Raw genomic sequence first — 26,741 nt, forward strand, 5'->3', positions numbered from 1 at the left:
GGGGGGGGGGGGGGGGGCGCCGCAGACGTCAGGGACCCGCCGCGCGAGGCCGCGGGCCGCCGCTCTGCGCGTGGGCTCGGCCGGGGCTGCCGCGAGCGTGCGGGCCGCGCCGGGCATGTCCTAGGCGGCGGCCCCGCCCAGCGCTCGGCCGGCCGGGCGGGAGGGCAGGGGCCGAGCCGGGACGAGCCGGGGCCGAGCCGCAGGTAAGACGCGCCGCCCTGTGCCCGCGGCGCCGGGGCCTCCCTCGCCCGCACCTGCGCGCCTGCGGGGACGGGGCAGGGGACAGGGGGCAGGGGCGCGGGGCCCGGCGGGACCGGACAAAGGCGCGGGGCTAGGGGGCCGCCAGCGCACCTGGCCAGGCCGGTCCCCGCCGGCTCGGAGGCGGCCGAGGTCTCCGCCAGGCCGGGAGGAGCCGCCCGGAGCGCGTCTCCGCGGCCTGGAGAGGGGGGCGCAGGCCCGGGTGCCGGGGTCCCCGCCCAGGCACCGGCTCGGCCATGGCCGCCCCCGGCGAGCGCTGATTCAGGAGAAGGCGCCGCTCCCTCCCCCTCCGGGCCCGGCGCTCCCGCCCGGCCGCCTCCCGGCCTGGTCTCTCCTCCCGCGGTCCCTCCCTCCGTCTTCCTCCTCCTCCTCCCTCTCTCCTCATTTCCCTTCGCCGCCGCCGTCCCTGCCTCCTCTCCCGGCCTCCGTTCCCTCTGCTCCCCGCGGCCGCCCGCCCGCCTCGCCGCTCCCAGCCCCTCGGCGACTCCACCTCCTCCCCTCCTCACCTCCAGCCGGGTGGCTCTTCTGGCTGGGGCGGCCGAGGGGACAAGTTTGAGGTGTTTATTATTCTCCTTCCTAGCAACGATGGCCAGCCCAGCCCCGAGCCGGCCGCAGGCTTTTTTGGAGCGTCCACAGCTCCCAGGCCTGGGCTTTTTCAGGATGGGCTGCGGTGGCAGGGGCGGCCTGGCGCCGGCACAGGCTCTGGGGACTTGGCTTCTCTTTGCCCTAAGCAGAGGCTGCGGCCTCCTCTGGGTGGGGTCTCCGTGCCTACTGCCCAGCGGGAGCTGGTGGCAGGTGATGGCAGAGTGTGCGGCGGCGCCGGGATGCGCGGGGGGCTGGATGGGGGCTGGGAAACGCAGTGACGGGGCGGGGCTCTCCGAGAGAGAGCCCTGTCATCTCCCTCAGTGCACCGCTGAGGGGTCTTCTAGCAGGCTAGGGTTGTGGGGGCCTCCGGAGGGCTGCAGGGGCATGGGAGTCCCCGCCCCCCTTGCTCCAGTGCCTGCCTCTCTGGCTGGACCCTGAGGAAGGAAGGCCAGGGGGCCTGGGGTGAGCCAGCTGGAGCTGCCTTCTCCTGGGGTGGATTTTCCCACGTCTTCCCACCTGCCTGCCGGAGGTGACATGAGGGTATGCCGTGACATGAGGGTATGCCGTGGGATTTGTGGTCACTGGGCCTTCACGGATGGGTGGGGCTTGATGGTCCCCCCCACGCCCCCCAGGAGCTGGGCAAAGAGCCTGGCAGCTGAGGCCTCTGGTATGGGCACTGCAGGGACAGAGCCTGGGGAACCCCCCCCCACCAAGTGCCACACCATGTCTCTCCCTAGTTATTGTCTGCCTCCTGGCCAGCCTCCCGCCTAACCCCGCATCTATTCTCCATACAGTCGGACATCAGCTCAGGGCCTCCAGGGCCAGCCTCACAGGCGTGTGGCCGGCACACTTGCTCAGACCCTGCTTTCCTTTGATGCTCTGCTCTCGATGTTTTGAAACTCTTGTTAATTTTTGAACAGGGCGTTGTTCGTTTTCATTTCGCACTGAGCCCCACAATGATATAGCGTGTCCCGGGCCTCCAGGGACTCCCCTCTCACTCTAGGACAAGCCCCAGCACTCCCAGGGGCGTACGACCCCTCGTCTGTGCACTGGCTGCCCCTCTGCCTGGACCGAGGTCCCAGGTGCTCACATGCCCACCTTGCCGCTCCCAGCCTTGCTCAGATGTCACCTTTCCTGCTCGCTGCCCGCCCCTGCCCCCTTTGCTCTGAGTCTCTCGCACCTTCTCTCGGAGGAGCCGTTTGCCTGCTTTGCCGCCTGTCCCCCCAGCTGGAGGGAAGCTCTGGGAGGTGGGGATGCTGTGTGTCTTGGTCACAGCTGTCTGTCAGAGCCCAGGAGACACCCTGGCATGTGGCGGTGCTCAGGACACACTTTACCCAGTGTGTGTGTGTGTGTGTGTGTGAGCACTGTGAGTGTGTTTGCGGAGGAGGGTGGCCGGGGCACTTGTGGGCGGCTCTGGTACATGGGGAGGCTGTGTGTACACATGTGGCATGGGCGTGTCTGCACATTTGGTGCCTGTGCACCCGTGCTGGTGTAATGACACAGCTCTGCTTGTATGCTCTGGGTGAGCAGGACACCTGTGCAGAAATGTGGACACTGGCTGCATGGGGCCTGTGCTGCCCTGGGGCAGCAGGACCGAGAGCCTCAGGCTGCCCAGGGCCTGGTCTTGGGGTAACATTGGCCCTTGTCATCACTCAAGTTGCCCCCACTGTGCCCCTCAAGCCACCTGTGCTCCCTGTCCATCCGGGGCACCCCAGCCCCTCCGACTCCTCCCTCACCAAGGCCCCTGGGACCTCGGGCACCAAGGCCCCACCTCCTTCCTTGGCACTGAGGGGCTACCTGATGTCCTCATCACCCAGTACTGTTCTGGTCTGGGGGTCTCTGTAGGCTGGCCACAGTGGCTACCAAGGGACATTCTGTCTCCTCTCGCTGATAGGCGTATTGATGGCTTGGGGCTCCTGTGTCCAGCTGCCTCTCCCCACCCCAGCGTGGAGCCTGTCCCAGAATGTCCATCTGAGGGAAGCAGATCCTCTGGTTCAGAGTTTTTGTCCTGGGGTGGGTCTGGTGCTGTGGGCCCGGCATTGTGGGGACCCTGATGGGCCACGCTGAGTCCCACCCGAGAGCTACTCCTGGTAGGTCACAGGGACATATGGGTCCACACGAAGGCAATATGGCCAGTGCCCCACGAATTCAACCCCTGGCACCTAGAAGAGAGGGAAGAGGCTTTTGTGGGGCCTAGAACATGAGGGAGGAGCAGGAGTCTTCACCAGGCAGGGGTCCACGGGGCAGACACAGTCAGGGAGGTAGGTGGCCCGATGTGGCCCAGTATGTCTAGAAGCCACCACTGCAGTGGTGTCGTGAAGGGACTTGAACCTCAGGGGCAAGGTGTGTGCTGGGTGTACTGTGTGTCCAGGGGGCCCAGGCCCAGTCAGGGGAGCCCTGCTCTGATGACTCCTCCCCCTCCAGGGCCACACGGGCCTCGCCAGCGCCAAGATGAGTGTCACCTCCTGGTTCCTGGTGAGCAGCAGTGGCACCCGCCACCGGCTCCCCCGAGAGCTCATCTTCGTGGGGCGTGATGAGTGTGAGCTCATGCTGCAGGTGAGTGGGGGTGCCCTGGGGCTGAAGACAGGGATCAGGCTGGGGGCCGGGAAGGCACCCACCCCACTTGCTGCAGGACACCTGGTGAGGAGGCCTCGACGCGGCCCCAGGCCCCGGCATCTCCACCTGGGCCCTGGACCCACGGGTGAGCTCTAGGCCTTGGGTGGACATGCACAGCTGGGACATGTGCTCACGGGCATGGGTCCCTGCCTCTGCAAGTGGGACCTTTTCCCACAAGAGGGCTCTTGGGCTTCTATCTGATTCTCAAGGTGTTGGGGGCCCATCTTTGGAAGGTGCTGGAAGGCAGATCTGTCCATACCCTTGTAGTCTAGGGGCCCCACCTGTGGCATGAGGCAGGGTAGGGAGCTGCAGGGCCAGCTTTGCCCATCAGATTGCCCAGGGGAAGGCTGATGCCCCTTTGAGGTGCCCTGAGGGGGGGACAGGGGCCTTTCTTGGGCACATGAGGCTGGCAGGGCACCGGGCGCTCGGCAGTCAGGGATTCTCTCTGCCCCCGTGTCAGAGTCCACGTTTGGCCTCCAAGGGGCTCACACATCTGGCTGTTGGGGAATAAGGAGGGAGGGGTGATGGACTGACCCTGCAGGGTCCACCGGCTCGGACGTCCTTCTCCCCGCTCCTCATGGGTGGATTGAGTCGGGCTCCCTGCAGCCCCGACCTCTCCCCAGCCTGGCACATGGGCCCCTTTTCCCAAGCCCCCGAGCTCCATGTCCCCACTGTGGGACTCTCAGAAGGAACTGGTGTCCTGGGTGGGCTGCACTGCCCAGTCTGGCCAGGGGGCCCACTCGGGTGTAGGGTGAGGCCTCGCTCAGGTCCTGGTTCCCGTGAGCCACCCCAGGATGCGTGGGCTTGGGCTGCAGCTGGGGGTCCCACCCATGGGCAGCAAACAATTGTTCCCAGACATCCTCTGATTTTTTGACTCTGGACCCCGCCAGGCCTTTCGTTGCCGTCGGTGGTTCGTCTCCTAAGTGCCTGTTACCTAGAACGGCCTCTCCCCTTTTTCTCTTCTCTTCGTGCCTCTGGATGTTGGAGGGACTGAGTCGGTGGCTCTGTACGGGGTGGGTGCACGTTTTTGTGAAGCATTAGGTGCAGCGGGAGGCCTCGCGGGCCACATGCCTCCATCACAGCTACTCGGCTCTGCTGTTGTCGCCAGGAAGCGGCCTCAGCAGTAGTAAACACACACGTGGCAGCGCCAGTAACACTTTATTTACAGACGCTGAAATGCCAATTTCACGTCCTCTTCACGTGTCATAGAATAGTCTTTTGATTTTTTTAAAATCATTTCAAGCATAAAGACCGTTCATAGCAGTCAGTTGTCGTGGAGCAGCCGGGGTGAGGTCCACACCTCACCAGACCTGGGCGGCTGTCTCCCGATGGTGTCATGAGACGTGACCCCAGTTCTCTCTCGATGGGAAGATCTGAAATGGTCACCACATCCGGCCCTGACCCCTGGCAGGGTGCTTGTGTTCCATGCTGAGTTGGTGTGGCCTGTTGGCCCTGCCGTTCCACCCGAGGTGTCCAGGAGGGCCTCTTGGAGGAGGTGGCACTTGATGGGAGCCTGTGGGTGCTGAGGGGCAATGGATATTGGGGGCCTGCAGGTGCCCCAGCGTGGGTGCCCCTCCCGCCCCTGCCTGGCCCTGTCCCCCCACACCAGGCCTCACTCGGCTTGCTGCTTTCTCCAGGTGTCGGGGGAGAGACTGCTGGGGCGTGGTCAGGGTGCTCAGAGTGAGCTGGGGTCCTATTCCTAATTTCTGGCTAATCACTGGCGGAGCCCTGAGCAGGGCGGGAGCAACGGGGGCTCCTCAGCCCTCGTGCTGGGCCGGCCTCTGGCCTGGGTATGCCTGCATTTCTGGCCCTTGCTGACCTGGGCTGTGTGGCCGTGTCTCCATCACGTGGGGAAAGCGAGGCTTGGGGAGGTCGTGCAGGTGTGGAGTGAGTGTGGGATTGCTGTCCCCTCCCCACCCCTGCAGTCGCCCCCCACCCTCCTGCCCCCGCCCAACTGCCCCTTGCTCAGGGTGCCCCATCCTCTTGTCCTCCCAGGGGCCACGCCCTCCTGCCACCTCCTTCACCCCTCACTGTGCTAGAGCCCCCGCTAGAGAGTTCCTTCCCTCCCACCACCGCAGCCCGGCCCTGAGTCCACACTGCCATCCAGTCCCATGTCCACACCGCAGCCTGGCCCCTTGTCCACACTGCTGCCACCTAGCCCTGAGTCCACACCACTGCCCAGTCTTGTGTCTACCCCACCACCACCCTGCCCAAAGTCCATACCACTGATGCCTGGCCTCATGTCCACACTGCTGCCCAGCCCTGTGTCTCCACTGCACTTTCCTGGGATGGCAGCTCCAGGCTTCCTCCAGCCTCTCGCCTCTCCCTGTCTGCCCACTCACCTCTCTCTGGAGGTGCTGTCCACACCCGCAGCCTTGGTTTCCCCCTCTGCTCAGATGATGCAAAGGGTGTCTCCTGCCTCCTGCATTCGTCAGCCTGCTCTGGTGCCTCAGAGGCAGCCCAGACTTGGTGCCACTGAGTGAAACCTGTCATCCTCCTCCCTCCACCAGGGTCACCATCAGGGTCCCTGCCACGATACAGGGTCAGACCCTGACCTTCCTTCTCCCTGACCTGCGCCTCGCACATCCCTGAATGCTGTTCCCACCCCAGCGGGTGCAGGGAGAGGCACCCTGGTCCGTCGGGCCCCGCCTCTCCCCACACCTGCCCTGCTGCTCCGGGATCCACCTCGCCCCATCGCAGCCCCTCGGGCGCCGTCACCCGCGCTGTCCTCAGCAGGCAGCTCCTTTGCACCTCCCCCTGCTCGTGCTCCCAGACCAATGGCCCCCTCTGCGGCTCCTTGCGTTCATTCCCACGTTTGAAACTCAGTCGTTTTTGTGGGCTCCGCTGTGCCTGGCACTCAGAGAGCCATGCAGGACCCTGCCCTCCTTGGTCTCCACTCCAGGGGGGACTGGCCACAAACGTGTAAGCAGGAGCCTGATGATTCCCCAAGGAGAAACCTGAAGGAGGTGGCACTGGGGGCTGAGGGGCTGCCTGCACACGGGGATGGTGTGCTGGTGTTGTGCTGAGAGCTCAGGAGGAGGGGCAGGGGCGGGGCAGAGGCGCTGGTGGGGAGGGGCCTCCATTTGCGGGGGGAGAGAGAGGGGGCAGTGTGGTGAGGGGGAAACAAAGCAGCAAGGGACCATCCAGGAGGAGGCCAGGGAGCAGGGGGCCCTTGGGGAGCCTCCAGGCAGGAGGGGGCCGTGGCTTGGAGCTGGGGGCCAGAAGAGGTGGGGAGAGCTGTGTTCTGGAGGCAGAGCCTGCCAGCCTGGCCAGGAGCCACCCGTGTCCCCAGTGGCCTGCGTTTGCTCACCACAGTGTCCTGGCTCCCAGTGCAAGTCTGGCACAGAGCTGGTGCCCAGCGAGCGCGTGTTAAATAACACGAATGTGAGCAGGGATGCGGCCCAGGTCTGTCTGGTGTCAGAGCCGAGACTGCCTGCTGTGGCTCCCGCCCCCAGGCGGCCCAGGTGGTCTGGTGCAGGGCCTGTGCGCATGGACACATGCAGCTGTGTATGCACACACATGTGAGCGCACACGCATGCGCAAACGCACACACACGTGTATGCACATGTGTGTACTGCACAAGCACGCGTGCGGATGTGTTGCACACGTGTGTCTGTGTGTGCACGTGTGTATGTGTGCTCATAGCAAGGTGTCCTCTCTGCTCCTGCCGGCTCACCCTGTGGGAGTGTGTGACGGCCGGGATCCGTCTGCTCGCATCCTCACCCAGAAACTGTGGCCCTGAGCGAGCGAGCCCTGGGGCCCCCTGCACACACAGCAGGCTGAGCCTATCACTGTGGGCGCTGTGGCCTCGCTGGGTGACGCTGGCTCTGAGCTGGCAGTAGGGTGACCCCAGAGCCCTGGGCTGTGGCACTGCTGGGATCTGCATGGCCGGGTGGGGCTTTTCCCCCCCGGAAGGTGTCAGACACGAATTTTGGAAGCTCGTGTTTATTCTGTTTTAAAGTGAGTAGGAACAGTTAGACCCTTTTGCAAAAATCTGTGTGTTTGGAGCTTCTTCGGGTTGTTTTATGTGTCTGTCCACACCGCTCCTCTTCCTGTGCGGTGGGCTGTTCTCCAGAGGGCCTGATTCGTGTCCTTTTAAGTCTCGAGTCCTGGGCCGAGGGGCTACCTCCAGCCCTCAGAGGAGACTTCCAGCCTCTGAGCACCGGGGCTCGATGGGTTGGAGTCTGCTTCTGGCCTGGGGTATCGGGGCTGGGAAGGAGGGCTCTGGAGGTGGGGTCCTCCCTGCCATTCCCCGTGAGCCCTGTGCTCCGTGCAGTCTGGGGAGGGGCTTGACGGGTGCTGTGCCTGGTGCCGGAGCCCTGGCTGGGAGCAGAGTGTTGGTCGGGGGAGTGGATGGGGCAGCCCAGGCTCTGGGTGCAAATGGAGAGCAGGGGGCTGTGCCAAGTCCAAGGAGACAGAAGGTGGGTGGGTGGGCAGGGTGGGGCTTCTCGCTGGGAGAGGGAAGGTGGGCTCAGGGAGGGTGGTGGCCTTGGGCAGAGGACCCAGGCCTAGGAGAGGGCAGAGCTCCTCCAGAGCCCGCAGAGCGGTCTGGCCAGCAGGCCAGCTGGGGCGGGGCGGGGAGGGGAAGGTTTAGAGAGGCCTCCAGGGTCTGTGGCTCGTGGGACAAGGCTGGCCTTTCCTCCCCGGCTGGCAGCCCCAGGAAGTTTCAGCAGAAGAGGGACAGGCAGCGCCTGATGGGGGCTGGGAGGACAGGACAGAGGTGGGGATGGAAGCAGGTGGACGGACCGAGGGGTGCCGAGGAGGAAGGCCAGAGGGCCTTGGTGCCTGGGGGGCTGGAGAGCGTGGCTGGAGCAACTGGGGGCTTGGATGGCGGCATTCCCCAGGGAAGGCCATCAGGTCAGGCAGGCAGGGAGGAACTGGGTTTGACCGGGCCGGCCTTGAGACGCGGAAGGTGGCCGGGGGTGTGTCTGGGAGCTGGGGATCTGAGCGGTGTGGTGACGTCGGGACTTGGGTCCTGGGCCACCCTCTTGTGGGCTGGGGCCATCCTGTCCAGGCAGAGAACGACTGTGCAGGCCCCATCATTCCCACTTGCGTCCTGGAGGCAGGCCTGGGTGTCTTGTGGCGTACCACCTGGCAGATCCACAGGGTCACGGACTGTCACCTGGGCCAGGGCTGGACAATGCCCCCGGGTGGCCACTTCTGCTGGCCTCTCCTGAGCTGGGCCCCAGGCCTGCGGCTCCTCACGTGGTAGGGGACCTGTGAGGGAGATGGGTGACTGGCCTCAGGGAGGGGGTCCCGGGGGCCTGGGAAGAGTTAGAAGTGCTCAGGACTGAAGTACCTGTGTGTGTGCCTGTGTGCACGTGTGCGAGGAGGCTGGGTGGCAGGGTGTGCTCAGGATGTGTGAGCCATGTGCATGTGAGCGTACAGCGGTGGGGTCTGAGAGTCATCACACATGCGTGTGTGTGCACGTGTGCATCACTTGGAGAGGTTATATGTGCCCCTGCGCGGATGGCTGGGCAGCAGGTTGGGGAGGCCTCTCCCTGAAGCCCCCCAACCCTTTGATCCTCCCTCTGCGCTCTGCCCGACTTGCCTAGCCGCCCCCGCCTGCCCTTGGGAGTGAGCAGCGTGTCCCAGATGATCAGAGGGTTCCCAGCCGCTCCCACGGCTGACCTAGGAGCAGCCTCCAGGATGGGAGCAGCACTGGCCTATTGGTGCTGGGGAGGGGGGGGTCACACAGGGAGAGGCTGGGTGGTAGCTGCAGGGTGAGAGGAACTGGCCCTGGCATCTTGGAAAATCCCTGTGGCCAGCTCCAGTGGCCAGGAGGGCTGGCTGGGCCAGGCCTTGGTGGGCTTTCCAGGTGCGCACAGTCAAGGTGTGCGAGTGTGACTGGGGCCTTGCCAGCTCCGGGGCCCAGGGGTCTGGGGTTGGTAGTGCGGTGGTATGGGGGAGGATGGGGGCTCCGGTGGGGCGGTGCCTCTGCCTCTTGGGCCTTGCCTCACCAGGAAGGGCACCTGAGGCCACCTGTGTCTTCCTAGTCCCGCAGCGTGGACAAGCAGCATGCCGTCATCAACTATGACCAGGAAAGGGACGAACACTGGGTAAAGGACCTGGGCAGCCTGAACGGGGTGAGTGCGCCCAGCCCCTCTGTGCCGGCCCCACCCCTCTCCGTGACCCCGCCCTCTGTGCTGGCCCTGCCCCTCTGCATGTCCTTCCCTCCATGACGCCCCGACCCTCCATACCCCCTTTCTCTGTGCCAGCCCCGCCCTTCTCCATGCCCCTCCCTCTGTGCCCCTCTCTCCATGCCCCTCCATCTGTTCCGGCCCCACCCATTTCCGTGCCCCTCCCTCCTGTGCCAGCCCCGCCCATCTCCATGCGCCTCCCACTCCGTGCTGGCCCTGCCCCTCTCCATGCCCCTTCCCGGTGCCTACCCGGCCCCTCCATATCCCCTCCACCTGTATGGGTGTCCTCTTTTTTTTTCTGTATTTGGTGGACAGCAGCCTGCTCTGCAACACTGTTCCAATAAGAAAGAAAAACCACCAGCCTCGGTTCCCTTGTGCCAGAGCCAAGGAGGGCTCTTCCCCTGCCCTCTCCAGCCTGTGCAGTCTGCTCCCCTATCCTGAGCTGGGGGTCCCACTGCAGCCTCAGGCTGGCCCTGCCTCCACCTGGGAGCGCTCCCCAAGTGCTGGGCACCACCCACTGGCTCCCCTCTCAGGGTGTTCCCAACTGGGGTCTCACTTTCTGCCTGTGAGCCCCTCCTCCCTCAGCCTTCTTTCAGAGGAGGTGACCCTACCCAAATGGGGCTGCAGGAGGCGCAGACCTGCCCTCTGCCACGTGGGTGACACTGAGGCGCTGGCCCAGACTGCATGGGCTTCCAGAGGGTCCCAGGACTGCTGGCCTGGTTCCTGCTCCTGGACCATGCAGGGACACGGTTCTCGGAGGCCTGTGATGTCCACAGAGCTGGGCCAACTCCTGCCTGCCCGTGTGACACCAGGCTCAGCCAGGGACACAGGCTGGCAGGGCTGGTCTACAGAGACTCGCTGCTGTCCCCACGCCAGGCCTGGTAGCCTCCGCTGCTTGCTCAGAGCCAAGGACGCTGCTTTACAGACCCTGTGTCCAAAACCAAGCTTGTATCTCAAGCCTGTGCCCAGGCTCTGCTCCATGTTTCGAGTCACGTTTGCTGCCCTCCCATCTGCGCACAGGCAGCCCCCCAGGCCTGGGCCGCCTCCCTGGGGAGCCATCCTCCTTCTGGTCCCCTCAGTCCCTCCTCATGTTCCTTGTTTCTTCTACCAGACTCTGGGCACAATTGCCATGCCTGGGCCACAGCTGTCTTCCCTCTGTCACCCTGGCCTGCCCCAGAAGCCCTCAGAGTGCACTGGGGTCTTTCCTTCATCCAACCACAGCATGGTGGCCGGTGGCCGGCTGACTAGAAGCCCCTGATGGAGGGAAGAGGGTTTCCAGGGACTGGCGCTTCCCCTGCGAGCAGGCAGCCTGCATGGAGGCGTTGTCAGACAGCCTCACACAGCCTGACCCGCCTTGCAATGGGGCCACACTGTGGACATGCCTCGGCCACTCCAGGGGGAATTGTGAGGTCGGGCAGGGGGGAGCTGGGGCCAGCATGAGGCATTGTGTGGAGGAGAATGGGTCCGTTTCACAAAGACGCCCAAGGGTTTTGTGCTTGAAGGGCTGTGTCAGGGACCCTGGGCGCTGGGCGAGGCCTGGTGCCTCAGCTCCCCTCGGCCAGTCCTTCAAGGCTGTCTGTCTTCTGGTCCCTTCGCGGCTAGGGGCTGGGCACACACGTGCTGGAGGGACAGTGCCGGGCCCAGAGCACAGAAGGAGAGCCCGGGTTGTCCGTTTGCTGGGGACCCCAGAGTTGTGCCTCACCTGCCATCGGCTCAGTTATGCCCTGTTTTCTCCGCAGACATTCGTGAATGACGTGCGCATCCCGGACCAGAAGTACGTCACGCTGAAGCTCAACGATGTCATCCGATTCGGCTATGATATCCTTTCCCAGCCGCTCACCCTGCCTGGGGCCTCTCGCTTGGTCCCCCAGCCCCAGTCCTACTATCCCAGAAGCAGGTGGTGGCCTTGGAGGTCGCAGCTAGGGCCACAGAGGTCAGAGGGCTGTGAGGGTGAACCCCAGGCTGGGCTCCAGCCTGAACCCCAGCCCCTGCCACCTGCCCCTATAATCTGAGGTCCCAGCCACCGGCACCTACTGTCCGCCTGGCCTGGGCTCTCACAGGGCCTGAGGAACAAGTGACCTCTCTCTGGGACCCGGAGTCCCCGCGTGACCCAGGGGCTGCCCAGATCATGGGTGGGTGGGGGCTGTGCCTCTGCCCTGGACTCTAGGGCACACAGCAAGAGTGCATCCTCTCCTCCTCCCACCTTGGCCCCATTCCCATTGGCACACCCACCCATGGGCCCTCCCCACTCCTGGAACCTTGGGAGGCCAGGGGCTGAGGGGTGGTCTGAGAGGGGAGCTGGGAGCTGGATGTGCCGTGGCCTCCAGGGCCCCCCTGGCTCCTGGGCACGTCACCCGTGGTGCTTTGGGCTGTGAGCTGAGGGGTGGAGGGTGTGCCCGTGGCCTGAGGGCATGTGCGTGCTGTGACCTGGAGCGGCCCCTGTCCTGCCCCTCTGAGTGGGCGCAGCACGGGCTGCAGGCCGCTCCTGCAGTGTAGACACTTGCTGGGTGCCCAGAGGCCCAGGCCTACGTGGGGCAGGTGGTAGTGTGGGTGTGGGAGATCGTGCTTGCAGGTGTCCACACTGGGGTGGGCAGCACAGACTCCTCGCGTGCCCCTCCTTGATCTGCCTCCCTGGGAGTGGCCTTTTCATCTCTTTGGCTGAGGACGCCTGCACTGCGTGTCCCGAGGCTGCTGTCTGAGGCCCTGCCCGGCTCTTCCTGCTCCCTGTTCTCCTTAACACGCTGCCACATTCCAACATGTACGTGCTGGAGCGCGTGCAGCACCGTGTCCCCGAGGAGGCGCTCAGGGTCAGTGCTGACCCCCGGGCCCCGCATCCCCGCAGCCCTCTGCTTCCCACTGGCTGGCCCACCCTGGCCCACACTCCAGGCCTCTCGGCTGCCTGGGTGGCTGTGGCTGCGCTGCTGTGAGTCAGCCCGGCCCAGCCTGCTCTGCCGGACGGCCCAGTCTGGCAGGTGGGGAGGTAGTCATTCCCCCTGAGGCTGATGCACCCACAGATGGTAGGCGTGGCAGCGGCCCCAGCAGAGGCTGCTGTGCTCAGCAGGAGGGGTGGCTGAGAAGACCCACCTGACATCTTGGGTACTGGGGAGGACCCTGGTCAGGCCCCCTGGGTGGGGGTGGCCAAGAACAGGCAGGACGGGGTGTCTGCAGGCTGGCGGCAGCAGCCTTGTGGGAGGTCCTGAGTGATGGGGGCCCCTGGGTACCCTTCCTCCTTGAGGGCACAAAGGTCCCAGGTGGGGCATCTCCCCTTGCTCGTTTGGAGGAGTCATGGAGCACAGACTCAGGGACCCTACCCCCAGTTTTACCCGGGAGCCCCATGTGAGACGGGCAGGCCTTAGCCCCATCTTACAAATGAACCTCGGGTGGCACAGGGAACATGAGTGGCCTTCCAAGAGTCACACGCCAGTGAGGGGAAGGCCAGGTTGAGCCCGACTCTGATGACTGCAGAGCTCGGCCAGTTCGGGCCCACAGCTGCTGCTGTATCTGGCACACATGCACACACGCATGCACACGAAAGCCCACACGTGCACACATACATACATGCACGAGTGCACACATGCATATGGGCACTCTGCTCAGACAGGCCACCGCTCCCCACCCGCCAGCTCCTGACCCCTTCTTCCCCGTGGGGGCTGGGGTGACCGTCTCCCCCAGATGCTTCCTGCCCACTCCTCACCCCCCAAACAAGCACAGCTCCCTCCCAGAGGCTTTGTGGTCCTGAGGAAGCCCCCAGGCTTGGGCGTGGACCCCCATCTTAGCAGCTGACCTGGGCAGGTGTCCCGCTGTCTGCTCTGCGGGGGTCCTGAGGAGTCAGCGCCGGGCCTACTCTTGATGGAGAAGAGAGGCGGTGGCCCTGGGTGGGGATGTCTTCCTGAGGTGTCGCCCCGGCCCCCTGCCCTGTGCCCACAGCACGAGAAGTACACCAGCCAACTGCAGGTGAGCGTCAGGGGCCCAGTACCCAAGCGGGGTGAGGCGCAGCCAGAGCACACGCCGTACTGCGAGGCCTCGACCCCCAGGCCGGAGCGGGGTGACCGGAGACCAGGAGCAGGTGGGACAGCATGCCAGCTGGGCATGCAGGCCTGCACCCCACCCCCACCCCCACCCCCGGGGCCCACACCCCTTGCCCCACTTCTCAGGGCCTCCTGGGCTCACGCCCCCGACAGCCGCCAGAGCACAAACCTGCTCTTGTGTGAGCTCAGACACCTGTGCACGTCTGCACCTCCTTACCCCTGTAGACATGCTCACTTATGCCCCCCTGCACCCCTGTAGATGCTCCCCCACATGCACACCTGTACCCCTGCACTCCCTGTGATCCAGTTGGACTTTGGGCACTCAGCCCCCAGGGTCACCCGTTTGTGGCCAGAAATATTTACAGAGCCTTGGAGGGCGGCCGAGGCTCAGCTTGGGTGTGGGCTCACTGCTGGCCTCCTGCCCCTCGGTTGGGCAGGCTCTGGGGCAAAGGGCCAGGAGCAGGGCTGGAGGGACTTTCTACCCCAGGTTGGGGGCACTGAGGACAGTGCCACCCCAGGGAACAGCCAACCTGCAGGGAGGCCCAGGCAGGGACAGGGGGAGGTGGAGGGCGAGTGTCCACGGGACTCTCTGCACTTGTCAGCCCCCCATCGATGCAGAAATGGGGCTCAGAGTGCTTAGTGGCTGACCAGAGTCCTGGGTTGCTGTAGGTTGGAGCTGGCAGGTGATGCCAGGCTCCCTCCAGAGCCCAGCGTCCCCTCCAGTTCCAGGGCTCCCTCCTGTCTGTGTTGGGGCCATGGTGACCCAGGGTCAGACTCTCTCTCCCCCTGCAGAGGCAGCGACCTACCGCACGCCCCTGTACGGGCAGCCCTCCTGGTGGGGTGAGGACGATGGTGGCACCTCACCCGAGGACCGGCGCCAGGAGGAGCCCTACCCAGGTAGGTCCTGGGGGCCGGCCCGTGAGACCCCCAAACTCCCCGAGGGTAGCCTGGCAGTGTCAGCTCAGGGGGAGACGGAGCCAGCGGTCCCCGCAGAGGTGGGTGGGGTGAGGGTGCCGCCCTGTGGCAGCCTGAGGACGTCTCCCCCAACCAGAGCGGCCCAAGGAGCTAACGCAGCAGGATGGGGAGATCACTGGGACGTTGGCCGGCTTCCGGGCCACCACGGAGCCTCAGGGCTACTCGTTCCGGCGGGAGCCCAGCTACTTCGAGATCCCCACGAAGGAGGCCCCGCAGCCGCCAAGGCCCCCCGAGGTGCCGGTGCACGAAGCACCCACCAAGGACGTGGAGCCCGGCGGGGGCGGGGTGGCCCCCGTGGTGCAGAGCCACGCGTCCTTCACCATCGAGTTTGACGACTGCAGCCCGGGCAAGGTGAAGATCAAGGACCATGTCACCAAGTTCTCCCTGCGCCAGCGGCGGCCCCAGGGCAAGGAGGCCACGCCTGTCGAGGTGGTCTCTGCCGAGACCAAGGTAGCCGACTGGCTGGTGCAGAACGACCCCAGCCTGCTGCGCCGGGCCGGCCCCGGAGACGACCGCCACAGCACCAAGAGCGACCTGCCTGTCCACACCCGCACCCTGAAGGGTGAGTGCCTGGCTGGTTGGCCCCCTGGGCGGCCTGTGACCACACATCTGCCCAGGTCTGCCCGCTTGCCTCGCCCATGGGGGGCCCTAATCAGCTTGATTGATTTCTGTTTTTCTCTTAATTGCCTGAGAATCACCTGCCCAGTTGGGGCAGTCCAGTGTGTTCTTGTGGCTCGTCTCGACCTCGTGTGCTGGGTTCCATGTGGTGTGGGGTGCTGTGTCCCCAACCACGTGTGACAGCTGTGTTTGTGTGTGTTGTCCCCCTCTGGCACGGGGTGAGGAGGCCCCCCAGCATCGCTCTGTTTCCTTTCCCTTGGCCTTATGAGTTGGGGTCCCTCCTGCCCCCAGGCCACAAGCACGAGGATGGCACACAGAGCGATTCGGAGGACCCCGCGGCCAAGGCAGCCGCGGAGAGCAGCGGGGAGCAGGTGCGGCTGCAGAGGCAGATCAAGCGGGACCCCCAGGAGCTGTTGCACAACCAGCAGGCCTTCGTCATCGAGTTCTTTGATGAGGACACACCCCGCAAGAAACGCTCCCAGTCCTTCACGCATGCCCCGCCCGGGGACCCCAAGGCCGACAAGCGCCGAGGCCCTGGGCCCCCCGACAGGGACCGCACGGGGGCACCAGCCCCAGCCCGGGGGGCAGGCGGCAGCTCAGGGCCTCAGCGAGCCGGCTCGCTCAAGCGGGAGAAGACGGAGGAGCGGCTGGGCAGTCCCTCGCCCGCCACCCGGGCCCCTGCTCGCCCCTTCGGCAGCGTGGGGCGCCGCTCCCGCCTGGCCCAGGACTTCATGGCCCAGTGCCTGCGGGACAGCTCCCCGGCCACCCGGCCTGCCCCCGAGAAGGCACCCCCAGCACTGCCCACCCCCCTGACGCCCCGTGGGGCCAGCCCGGTGGCCCCCTCGACGCCGCCTCCACCGCCCGCTGACCCCCAGCTGAGCAAAACGCGCAAGCAGGAGGAGGATGACAGTCTCAGTGATGCAGGGACGTACACCATCGAGACGGAGACGCAGGACCAGGAGGTGGAGGAGGCCCGCAAGATGATCGACCAGGTGCCGTGGGGGTGGGGCCAGCCTCGGGCGTGGGCTGCCCACTCTGGCCCTACCTCTTGCTTTCCCAGGGCTGGGGCTGTTTTCCCACCCAATGCATGAACTGGACAGCCAGGCTGCATGTCCCAGCCACTGGCCACTCTGGCCAACCAGGGCCCCTGTTTTCCTGGTGTCTGGGGATGGAGCCTGTGTTTGAGTGGAGGGAGGGGTCTGGGCGCTCTAACCTCTGGTGCCTTACCATCCCTTCCGGTAGGTCTTCGGGGTACTCGAGTCCCCTGAACTCTCCAGGGTGTCCTCGGCCACCTTCCGTCCAGTCATCAGAGGGGACAGAGACGAGTCTGGTGATGGAGTGGTCCAGCGGATGGCCCTGCTGCAGGAGTTTGCGTCCCGGCCAGTGGGCGTGGTCCCCCAGGGGGAGCTCCAGGTGGGCAAGACGGAGTCCGGACACCGCCCTGTGGATGGGCCGGGCAGGGGAAGGACAGTGTCGGGCTGGTGCCCCGGTCATCGGGTCCTCTGTGCATGGAAGGCTCTGGTCCTGCCTGGAGGCAGACTCCAGATGAGGCTGGGCTGGACCTTTTCCTAAGGCGCGTGTCCCCTGCCAGGCCCCGAGTTGGCTCGGGGGCCTGGGTGTGTGCTGCCCACAGGCGGGGCTGGGCTGAGTCCGAGGGGCCAGGCAGAGCCGCAGGGACTGACCTCCGAGCTGCTGAACCAGGCTCATTTGGGGTCCCACAAGCCCAGCAAGGCAACAGCAGGCCTGCTCGCTGTTTCTGCAGGGGGCGCCTATTGCAGGCCTGGGGCTGGCAAGCATGGATTCAGGCGTTGGGGTGGGCTGCCTTTCATGCTCCCTCCTGCCCCTGGCACCTCCACGAGGGGCCTGTGTCACAGATGCATTTTGCTGTTTTCTCTGCAGGGCCTCCCATTGCCAGGCTCCCCCGGGGGTCAGAAGTGGGTGTCCCGTTGGGCCAGCCTGGCTGACAGCTATTCGGACCCGGGCCTGGCAGGTAAGCGACTCCAGTGCTGGATGGGGAGTGGCTAGGGTGGCCTAAGGCCAACGACTGGGGGTGCTGGTGGAGCACACACCAGCCATGCCTGTAGGAGGGCCTGCAGGCCAGTGACCACTCTAACCGGGCTACCGTTGTCTTCACAGACGACGGCCCTGGGCGCAGAGCTGGGGAGCTCGAGGGGGCCCTTCCTGTGCGCCAGCGGCGACTACTCCCACAGCTGCCCAGCGACAGGGCGGACAGCCCCGCTGGCCCCGAGGCTGCCAGGAAGAGTGGGCCTGGGCCGCCAGAGCCAGGCAGTGAGCAGGCCAGCCGCCTCTTGGGCCAGGAGGACCTGGAACCCGACAGCCTCAGTGATGCCAGTGGGTCAGACGGGGGACGAGGCCCTGAGCCGGGTGGAGGTCTGCAGGAGGAGAGACGCAGGAGCCCACAGGAGGGACTGGCATGGACGAGGGGCCGGCGCTCGCCAAGGGCCCCCGGGGAGCTGGCCCCCACCTCTTTCTTCATCGGGGACCAAAACGGAGAGGCCACTTTCCCCAGGAAACCATCTGTGGCTCCAGGGGAGGTCGAGGGCCCGGGACAGGCAGCCCAGCCCAGTCTCCCAGCGAGGGATGGTGTCTACGTGAGCTCCAGCGGGAGAATGGTCATCCAGCTGCGGCCAGGGCGGTCCCCAGAGCCCGAGGGCCCCGCCCCAGCCCCACCCAAGGAGGCTCTGGCCTTCATCCGGCAAGAGAGCTTCACCAAGGAGCCAGCCAGTGGCCCCCCAGCACCTGGTCAACTCCCGCACATCTCTAGCCACCCCCTCCTGCAGGACCTGGCCGCAGCCCGGGCCTCGCGCATGGACCTCCACTCCCAGGACACCCACCTGATCTTGAAGGAGACAGAGACAGCCCTGGCAGCCCTGGAGGCCCGCCTGCTCTCCAAGTCCACAGAAGAGGCGGAGGGTGAGGTTGGCAGTGCCCCTGGGCCACCGGAGGACTCCCTGTCTGGGGACTCCGACTTGGACACGGCTAGTACCGTCAGCCTGCTCAGTGGCAAGAACGGGCCCAGCCCGACCAGCCCCCAGCCCACGGGGCTGCAGAAGGAGAAGCCACCATCCCCGCCAGCAGCACAAGACCCAGGGAGCAGCGCCCGGGAGCGACTCTCAGAGAAGCAGCGCCACCCATCAGGCCCGACGGATGTGGGCCGCGGAGAGCCAGCACGGCGCCTGGCCGTGCGGCGTGGCTGCGGGCCCCGGGGGTCCTTGGACTGGCCTGATGAAGAACGAGGCTCTGGTCTCACCCACCCACCCAGCTCAGACACGGTCACCTCTGACCACGAGACCCCCGCAGCCACTGGGGCAGGTCGGCCGGGGCCTCGCCGAAAACCCACAGCGCCGCCGCCGTCCCCGGCTGCCCGGGATGAGCAGAGCCGCCCCTCAGCCGGCGCTCAGAAGGTGCAGCAAGCACTGACCCGCTCCAACAGCCTGTCCACCCCTCGGCCCACGCGTGCCTCCCGGCTGAGACGGGCCCGGCTGGGGGATGCCTCGGACACTGAGGCCACGGATGGTGAACGGGGACCCCTGGTCAACCCCGAGCCAGCGGGGCGGCCGGCCGCTGATCAGGCCAAGAAGCTGTCGCGCCTGGACATCCTGGCCATGCCCCGGAAGCGGGCCGGCTCCTTCACGGGGCCCAGCGACTCAGAGGCAGCTGCCACCCGCACCGGCTTCTCCGGCCGCAGCGTCGAGTTGTACTGTGCCGGCCGCAAGCCCACCATGGCCGAGGCCCGAGCTGCCGCCAGAAAGGCCGCTGCCACTGCCACGGCTGCCCGCCAGCCCTTCAGCAGGGCCCGCCCGGGCAGTGCCCGGTACTCCTCACCCAGTGAGTGTTGGGAGCGGGCGGGTAGCCCTGAGCCTCCTTGGCCCGGGCAGTGGGGTCTGCAGCTTCCTGTGTGGCAGCCCAGTGCCGTGCTGCAGGGCCTCCAGCATCCACAGCTCCCAGGCTGTCCTGGCGTGAGGGCCTCCACCACGTCCAGGGTGGAGCGGCTGCTCCCGTCTCCTAGCTGGGCCTGCCTGCTCTTCCCTGGAGATCCAGACACCAGCTGGGAGCCCGATGGCTTGTGAGGCACATGTGCAGGCCCCAGCCGTCCACTCTTAGGCTGGTTGCCTGGGGAGGGCCATCCACCCCAGGCTGCTGGGGTTGTGCAGCTCCATCAGGGACCTTGTGTGAGCCCAGATCTGTGGCCAGAAGAGGGCTATGTCAGTGTCTCCCACCCCCCTGCGAGCAGAGGCCCCGTGGAACCTGCGATCCATGCGTATCGCGAGGAAGGAGCCGTGGCCACCAGCGTTGGTGTCCTGCCTAGGGGGGCTGGACGTCCACATCCACTCAGGCAGCCTCGCCCTGCTGGGGAGCCACCTGTCCTCTGAGTGAATTTGGCCCAGCTCCTTGCTGCTGCTTCTGCCACTCACCTGACACCCCCACGGGGCCCCTCCCTGCCCACTGGGTCTGCTGGGGGCAAGGACTGTGGAGGGACAGGCTCACTGGAGGATGGGATGGAGCGGGACAGCATGGCTGCAGGCTGAGGACCACACTTGCTTGGCAGGAACCTGCTGCCCACCTGCCCCTCCTCATTTGCAGCCGCCCCGGGAGCTCAGAGCAGGGAGGGCGAGGAGTCAGGTCGGAGAAGGCCAGGCAGGTGCAGGGAGAGGTCGTGAGGGCCGAGCTCAGGCTCCAACCACGGGCCGTGCTCGGCCACTCGTACGGTCTGGCCCAGGGCCAGGGTCGACCCACATGGTGGGGGTTTACCCCTATTCGGGGTGTCTCAGGACACCACTTCCCTGCCACCAAGGGCGCTGGTTCCCATCTGATGCACATGACCCCCGCCCACTGGCCCACCAACCACAGCTCTGGGCTGCTCCCCAAGGGGCTATGGAAATGCCGGGCTGCGTGTCCCTACATGTGCCTCTTGGCTGGTGGTGGCCTTCTGGTCCCCGGAGCTCAGCAGCTGCTGGCACTTCAGCTGAAGGGCTTCTGGGTGCAGGGGCGCCAGCTGCAGTGTGGCTTGTCCTGCAGCGCTGGGCCTTTGTCTGGGGGACCCTGGGGCTGCCCCAGGGTGCTGAATGCTACTGTGGTCTGTTCTTGCTTCCGCAAATGATCCATTCACTGCAGGTACACGTCGCCGGCAGCAGGGCTCGGACTGCACATCCACCTCCGAGGAAGAGTATGGCTCCCACCACGGCTCCCCCAAGCACACACATTCCCAGGCCTCTACAGCCACGCAGACCCCACGGGCTGGCGGCTCTGGACGGGCCCGGCCCCGGGCCCCTGGCCTCCGGGACACAGATGATGAGGAAGAAGAGCCTGACCCCTATGGTTTCATTGTGCAGACGGCCGAGATTGCTGAGATTGCCAGGTGAGTGGCGCCAATTCACAGCACAAGCCGTTGATCCTCTGGGTGCCTCCCCCTGGAGCCGAGAGCCCCTGAGGGCAGAAACTTGGCTGGGGCTCTCTTCCTAAATAGGCTTGGCAAATGTTTATCAGATGGATGGATGGTTGGATGGATAGACGGATGATGGATGGTTGGGTGGATGATGATTGGATGGTTGGAGAGTTCGATGGTGGGATAGATGATGGATGGGTGGATAGATGATAGGAAGGATGGAAGATGGGTAGATGGATGCTTGGGAGCATGGATGATGGAAAGAGGAAGAGTGAGTGAATGGATGATGGATGGATGGTTGGATGGATGGGTGGCTGGGAGGATGGACAGGTGGATGGATGGACAGATGATGGGTGGGTAGATGGATGGAGAATGGATGAATGGATGGGTAGATAGGTGGATGGGTGGCTGCGAGGATGGACAGGTGGATGAATGGACAGATGATGGATGAATGGACAGATGGTGGGTGGATGAATGGGTGGGTGGATGGATGAAGAATGGATGAATGGATGGGTAGATAGGTGGATGGGTGGATGGTGGATGGATGGGTAGATGGGTGGAAGGGTGGATAAATGGATGATTGCAGATCTGCCTGAGGGTGAATGAGGGTGGGGGACCTCTGGTACAAGGAAGGCCTCCACCAAAATTTTTAAAGGTGAACTCTCTCCTGTGGTCATTCAGTGGAAGAGTCACCTCCGGGCCAGGTGTAGGGGAGGATGGTGCAGAGAAGTGGGCAGGAGGAGTCCTGGGGCTGGGTGGATGGCAAGTGTTTGGTGTTGAGGATGCTGAGCTTGAGCCCATGAGGCACCTCGAAGGAGGTGACCAGAGGCAGTGGCTCCTAGGAGAGTGGCCCCTGTGGGGGATGGAGACATGGGTATCGTCACCATGAAGACGGCGACTGAGGTGGTAGAGCACATGAGCTTGTGCAGAGGACGTGGATGGCGCGAAGGGAAGGAGGCCTGGGACCGAGCCCTCAGGACGCCTGAGGAGGGGTTGGAGGGCAGTCACCTGTGAGAGCGGTGGCGAGGAGGGGCTGAGGAGCCAGCCGAGAAGGCAAGGATGGGGTTCTGGAAGGAGATATGCACTTGGGTGAGAGAGATGAAGGTGGTGGAGGTGGGGAGAGAGGAAGTGGGGAGTGGAGGCCCCTCTGGGCTTCCTGAGGTCCCTGCTTTCAGCCTGGGCGGGCTTGAGCCCACCAACCTGCTGAGTGCAGGAGCAGAGGGAGGACCGAGGGGGCTGGGTGGGCACTGAGGCAGGGGCACATGCCGGTTGGGTATCACCAGGAGTTTGAGGGACATTCTTCTGTGTTTGCGATGTAGGGAGGGTGGGACCAAGTTGGGGACCCTCATCTTGAGGGGGCTGAGGGCAGCGCTGGTGGGGGCAGAGCTCGGGTGGCTGTGCCAGGCAGAGGCTGGAGGTGCCACTGGGAGTGGGTGCGCCTTGAGGGCCAGCTGGGAGGCACCTGGGTGGAGCTGGGACAGCTGAGGGCAGAGACCTGGTCCTCGGTGGGCCCCCGGCTCCCCCGTTGGTTGGGTGACTACAGGCATTGAAGTGCCAAGGAAACCTGAGGGTGAGGGGACCAGGCTGGTACTGGGGGCTCACCCTTCTTTGGCCTCTCTGCCCTATGGGGAGGTCCTCAGCCTCTCTGGGTCTGCCTGCCACACCGTCTGGGCTATTCTGACCCTTGTCTGTGACCCTGCCCTCTCCCCTGCCTCAGTTTCCCTGCCTGCAGAGTGGAGCTTGTGTGGCCCATGGCTTCTATGGCAGCCCCAATGCCCAGCCCTGGTGGCCAGAGGAGGAGGTGGTGTGGCCTGCCTGGGAGGCTGTGGGTATCTCCGCACAGCCCTCTGCCTGGGCCCTGCCCCCAGCCCCACCCCCACCACCCCACCTTGGGGCATCAGGCACTTGAGCCTCTTGGTGGGGCCCCGTCAGTTCCGGCATTGCCAGTGACCAGCTGGGAGCAGTTTGGGCCAGGTTGGAGGCTGCATACGCCGGTCCCTGTCCCTCACCCAGCAGCTGCCTCCTGGGAGGGATTCTCGCCCCGACCTGGGAGGGAGCATCTGCCTGGGGAGGGGGAACGCTGAGTCCTCTCTGGCTCCTCTCCCCAGCCTCCCCCGTGCTGGCGCTGAGCCAGGAGCACTCACAGGCTCTCCCTTCTTTCCTGCTGGCTGCAGGCTGAGCCAGACGCTGGTGAAGGACGTGGCCATCCTGGCCCGGGAGATCCACGATGTGGCTGGGGACGGCGACTCGCTGGGCTCACCGGGGTCCGCCCGCAGCCCCTCCCTCAACAACGTACCCAGTACCCCCGCCTCCACCATCTCTGCCCGAGAGGAGGTGAGCCCGGCCCCCGCCCTGCCGAGGTGGCCCCCTGTGCTCCTCAGCAGAGAGCGGTCACAGCCACAAGCCCTCACTGAGGCCCCTCGGTGCTTAGCTCCCCAGATGGACACCCCGAGAACTCGGGTGCAGGACCTGCCTCCATCAGGGGCCGGCGCGTCCAGGTACCCTGAGCAGAGGGGGCTTGGGGTCTGCACTGGCCACCTGCTGTCACAGCAGGGGAGGTGCAGCTCTCCACCTCCTGGGGGATGCCCCCACCAGGTGGGCCAACGCCGCCCCCTCCCCGTCTCCACAGTTGGTGCAGCGCATCCCTGAGGCCAGCCTCAACTTCCAGAAGGTGCCGCCTGGCTCCCTGAACTCCCGGGACTTGGACCAGAACATGAACGACCGTCGTGAGGACTCCCTGGCCACCAAGACGCGGCCTCGGAACCGCGAGGAGGCAGGCACCCCACCCACCGCTCTGAGAGCGGGCCCGGCCGTGAGCACACGGGGCCCCCTGGGCCGAGTCAGGGCTGCCGGGGGAGCAGGGTCTCCGTGCTGATGCCTGCCTCCTTGCAGGTGATCTTTGATAACCTGATGCTGAACCCCGTGTCCCAGCTGTCTCAGGCCATCCGTGAGAACACGGAGCACCTCGCCGAGAAGATGAAGTGAGTCGGGCACCTGCATGTCCTGCAGCCCGTGGGAGCCCCTGGGTGCCAAGGAGCACCCACCGCTCAGTGGACATCCCGCCAGACTCCCCTCAGACACAGACATGAACACGTGTGTGCGAGCTGAGACTGTACCGTGGCTGATGTCCTCCGAGGGCACCCGGGCAGATGTGCACACACAGGCTTACACGGCTCCTGGCAGCCGGACCCTGAGCCTGGCAGAGCCCCCTCCGTCCCATTCCTCCCCTATCGGGCACAGGGACAGGGACTCTGGTACTGGCCAGCCCAGTCCTGCTCCTGGCCTGTTTCCCTTTGCGTGCAGGAGGGGGTGGCACAAGCTTCCCTGGGGCAGGCGGAGAGGGCTGGGTGCCATGCCCAGGTTCCATCGTCACCGTCATCTGCCTGCTGCCGCCCACCCCCCCTTGGCGGGCAGGATCCTCTTTCAGAACACGGGGCGTGCGTGGGAGGAGCTGGAAGCCAGGATCAACGCCGAGAACGAGGTGCCCATCCTGAAGACGTCCAACAAGGTGAGGGCCGGGGGGCTGGGACACAGGGACCGGGATGACATGGGACAGGAGGCCCCTGCCGGTCCCCGGTCCTGCCCACTCAGCCTGCCTGGCTACAAGGAGGGAGTTGGGGGTCTGGCCCAAGCCTGGGACCCTGACTCCTGCCCCTCGAGCCCCCGGGGAGAGGTGACCCCCTTGGTGATCCTGCTTTATCTACCTCCTTCCTGCCCCGCTTCCAGGAGATCAGCTCCATCCTGAAGGAACTGAGGCGTGTGCAGAAGCAGCTGGAAGGTGGGTGTGGCCCGGGCTGTGGGTGCTGCACCGGGGCTGCCTGCGTTGTTCAGGTGGAGGGGGAGCTGGTGGCGACCTTGGTGGGAGAGCTGACTCATACCCAGAGTTAACGGCCAGGAGACCCCTAGGTGGGCCTGGGAGGCCGTGCAGGACCCTCCAGCCAGCCTAACCCTCCCCGCCCCCGTAGTCATCAACGCCATCGTGGACCCCAGCGGGAACCTGGACCTGCTGACGGCAAACAGGGGCTCTGCAGGCTCAGCCCAGCTCGGGAAAGGCCGGCCGGCTGCCCAGAGCCCATCGTCGCCCGCCTCGGCCCTGCCCCTGCCCCTGAGGAGCGTCCCGCCGCGGGCGAACTGCGGGGCCCCTGGCCTCTCGGATGCCACCTTCCTCCCCGACTTTCTCCCCGACGCGGAGCGGTTCCTGATCTAGGGGGCAGGCCGGCTGCCTCTCATCGCCCGTCTGTCCCTGCACCGGCCCCTCCTGGCTGCGGACAGCTCATCAGAGACCCCCACATGTGCCATAACCCCCTGGGCGGGCGCCTCCATGCCCAGGTCCCCCCCCCCAGCTCCCAGCCAGCACCCCAACCGGACTGTCCAGCCCCCGCGGCAGCCCTGCTGGCCTCCTGGCCCAGCTCCTGCTGTGGCCCCTGCCAAGGGCCAGTGTTGCAGGCGAGCGCCGCCTCCTCTCTGTCTCTGTTGTTCTCGTCTTTCGCTTTCAAGGAAAGAGTAGTTTGTGCCATGTGGCAGCCTCCCTGGCCCGGAAGGGCCCCCCCGACCCCCGGGGAGTGGCTGTTCTGCTGGGAGGCCCCATGAGCTTACCTGTCCTGTCCCCGTGTGCTGGACGGGGCAGGCAGAGGAAGAGGGGCTGGGCCGTGTGGTCATTCAGTGCCAAACGGAACTGGGGGGCTCGTGACTCCCCCGGCTTGGGGAACAGGCAGGGAGCAAGCTGGGCAGGCCACTTGCAGCCGCCCCAGAGTCCAGGACCTGGGACAGGGATGTGGCCTGTAGAGACGTTCAGGGCAGGACCCCCGCCGCTGTGAGCCTTTGGTGCCAACACAACTGCCAAACCCCTAATCGTGCGGGTTGCTGCGGGGCTGGCCACGCACACGCCAGACACACACACCCGTGCTCGCGGCCAGCCCAGCACATCTCCACGCAACAGGCACAGCCCTGTGAGCAGTGTGGGGCCTCTGTACCCGGCTTTGGGGGTTCTAGGCTGGGTGGGGTGAGTGCTAGACCAAAGTGGCCGGACACCAGGCTTCCAGAAGCTCCCTAGACACGCGCCTTCTGCTGTGACCTCGCCCCTGGCCTCCCGGATGTTGTGGGCATTAATTGGGTGTCTGTACCCGGCTTGGGCCTTACAGGCCCCTTTGCTCCTGGTCCCGTGGGGGGCAGAGAGAGGCCCCAGGGACAGTCTTGTTTTCTCAGGATTCTTTCAGCTGGGAGCGTGCCGGGAGAGCCGAGTGCGGCCCCCTCCTGGGGGCTGATGTTTCTCGAGCCTCTAAGCCAAAGAGCCCTGTGGCTGTGGCCCGGGGGGTGGGGTGGGCCCACCTGGACCATCCTGGTGTGGGTGGGCTCTGCAGGACGGCACTGCCTGCTGGGGGACCCCAAGACAGCGTGTCCCTGTGTTTACATTGAGCTGACAAGGAGCCGAGCCCTTGGGTCCTGTGTCCCCACCCGGTGTTTACGTGTGTGTATGTGTGTGTGTGTGAGTGGCGGGGATCCCGCCCGGCCCCGCCCGCGAGCCTGCTGTGTCCGCACGGAGGAGGTGCTAGTCCAGGTCCGCCCCTGCATGCCGCACACTTGCCCGCAGCCTGCCCCCGGAAGCAGCCGTGGCCGTCCCCGTGTCCACGGCCTGCACCCACACCCCCTGGCGATCGCTGTACGGTTTTTTTTATTCACCAGTTCGTGTTCCTCCCCTCCAGTCTTTGACTTGGGATCGGTAACTTATTGTCTGGCTTCTCGGAGGCACCTCTGTGCGTTTGTCCTCAGGTGGTCTTATGGAGGTCTCAGAAAATGGTTATTTTATATGATTTGTCATGGAATTTGTTCTAATAAATCATTCTTCTATCACGTGGCAACATCCCGGCGTCGGTGTCCTTGGCCTCGTTTCTCTACTGGTGGGGTTTGGAGGGCGTGGGGATGCTTGGCCCGAGGGGTCTCCTTTTCTGGGTTGGAAAATCTGATTTGACCCCCGAGACCAGGGGACGCTGCAGTGCGGTACGCTGCCACCAGGGGGCGGCCTAGGTGAGAAAGTGGAGCAGGGAAACTCCGAATGCTTGCGTCTCAAAGAGAAAAGCTGTTTTATTCAAGGAGGCTCACCCAGAGCGCTCTAAC

General features: G+C 65.3%; 1 protein-coding gene across 3 annotated transcripts in view; it reads left to right on the forward strand.

Moving 5' to 3' along the window:
- The window catches only part of CEP170B (centrosomal protein 170B), a 26,767-nt gene extending 280 nt beyond the window's left edge, over positions 1–26,487 (forward strand). Inside the window, exons 1-19 of one of the 3 annotated variants that reach the window (XM_046647227.1) lie at positions 73–203; positions 3,268–3,399; positions 9,456–9,545; positions 11,339–11,417; positions 12,348–12,406; positions 13,527–13,665; positions 14,420–14,524; positions 14,679–15,164; positions 15,512–16,212; positions 16,463–16,633; positions 17,120–17,210; positions 17,357–19,069; positions 20,357–20,600; positions 22,802–22,961; positions 23,257–23,439; positions 23,520–23,608; positions 24,042–24,135; positions 24,354–24,405; positions 24,593–26,487. In XM_046647227.1, coding sequence (XP_046503183.1) covers positions 3,295–3,399; positions 9,456–9,545; positions 11,339–11,417; positions 12,348–12,406; positions 13,527–13,665; positions 14,420–14,524; positions 14,679–15,164; positions 15,512–16,212; positions 16,463–16,633; positions 17,120–17,210; positions 17,357–19,069; positions 20,357–20,600; positions 22,802–22,961; positions 23,257–23,439; positions 23,520–23,608; positions 24,042–24,135; positions 24,354–24,405; positions 24,593–24,834 — 4,803 coding nt within the window. In that variant the 5' untranslated portion in view covers positions 73–203; positions 3,268–3,294 and the 3' untranslated portion in view covers positions 24,835–26,487. Of the gene's footprint in view, positions 1–72; positions 204–3,267; positions 3,400–9,455; positions 9,546–11,338; positions 11,418–12,347; positions 12,407–13,526; positions 13,666–14,419; positions 14,525–14,678; positions 15,165–15,511; positions 16,213–16,462; positions 16,634–17,119; positions 17,211–17,356; positions 19,070–20,356; positions 20,601–22,801; positions 22,962–23,256; positions 23,440–23,519; positions 23,609–24,041; positions 24,136–24,353; positions 24,406–24,592 lie in introns of those variants that run through there. The other 2 variants (XM_046647229.1, XM_046647228.1) reach the window with 2 other exon arrangements.
- Positions 26,488–26,741: the final 254 nt, after the last annotated feature.

This window comes from Equus quagga, chromosome 20 (genome assembly GCF_021613505.1).
Source record: "Equus quagga isolate Etosha38 chromosome 20, UCLA_HA_Equagga_1.0, whole genome shotgun sequence".
NCBI lineage: Eukaryota > Metazoa > Chordata > Mammalia > Perissodactyla > Equidae > Equus > Equus quagga.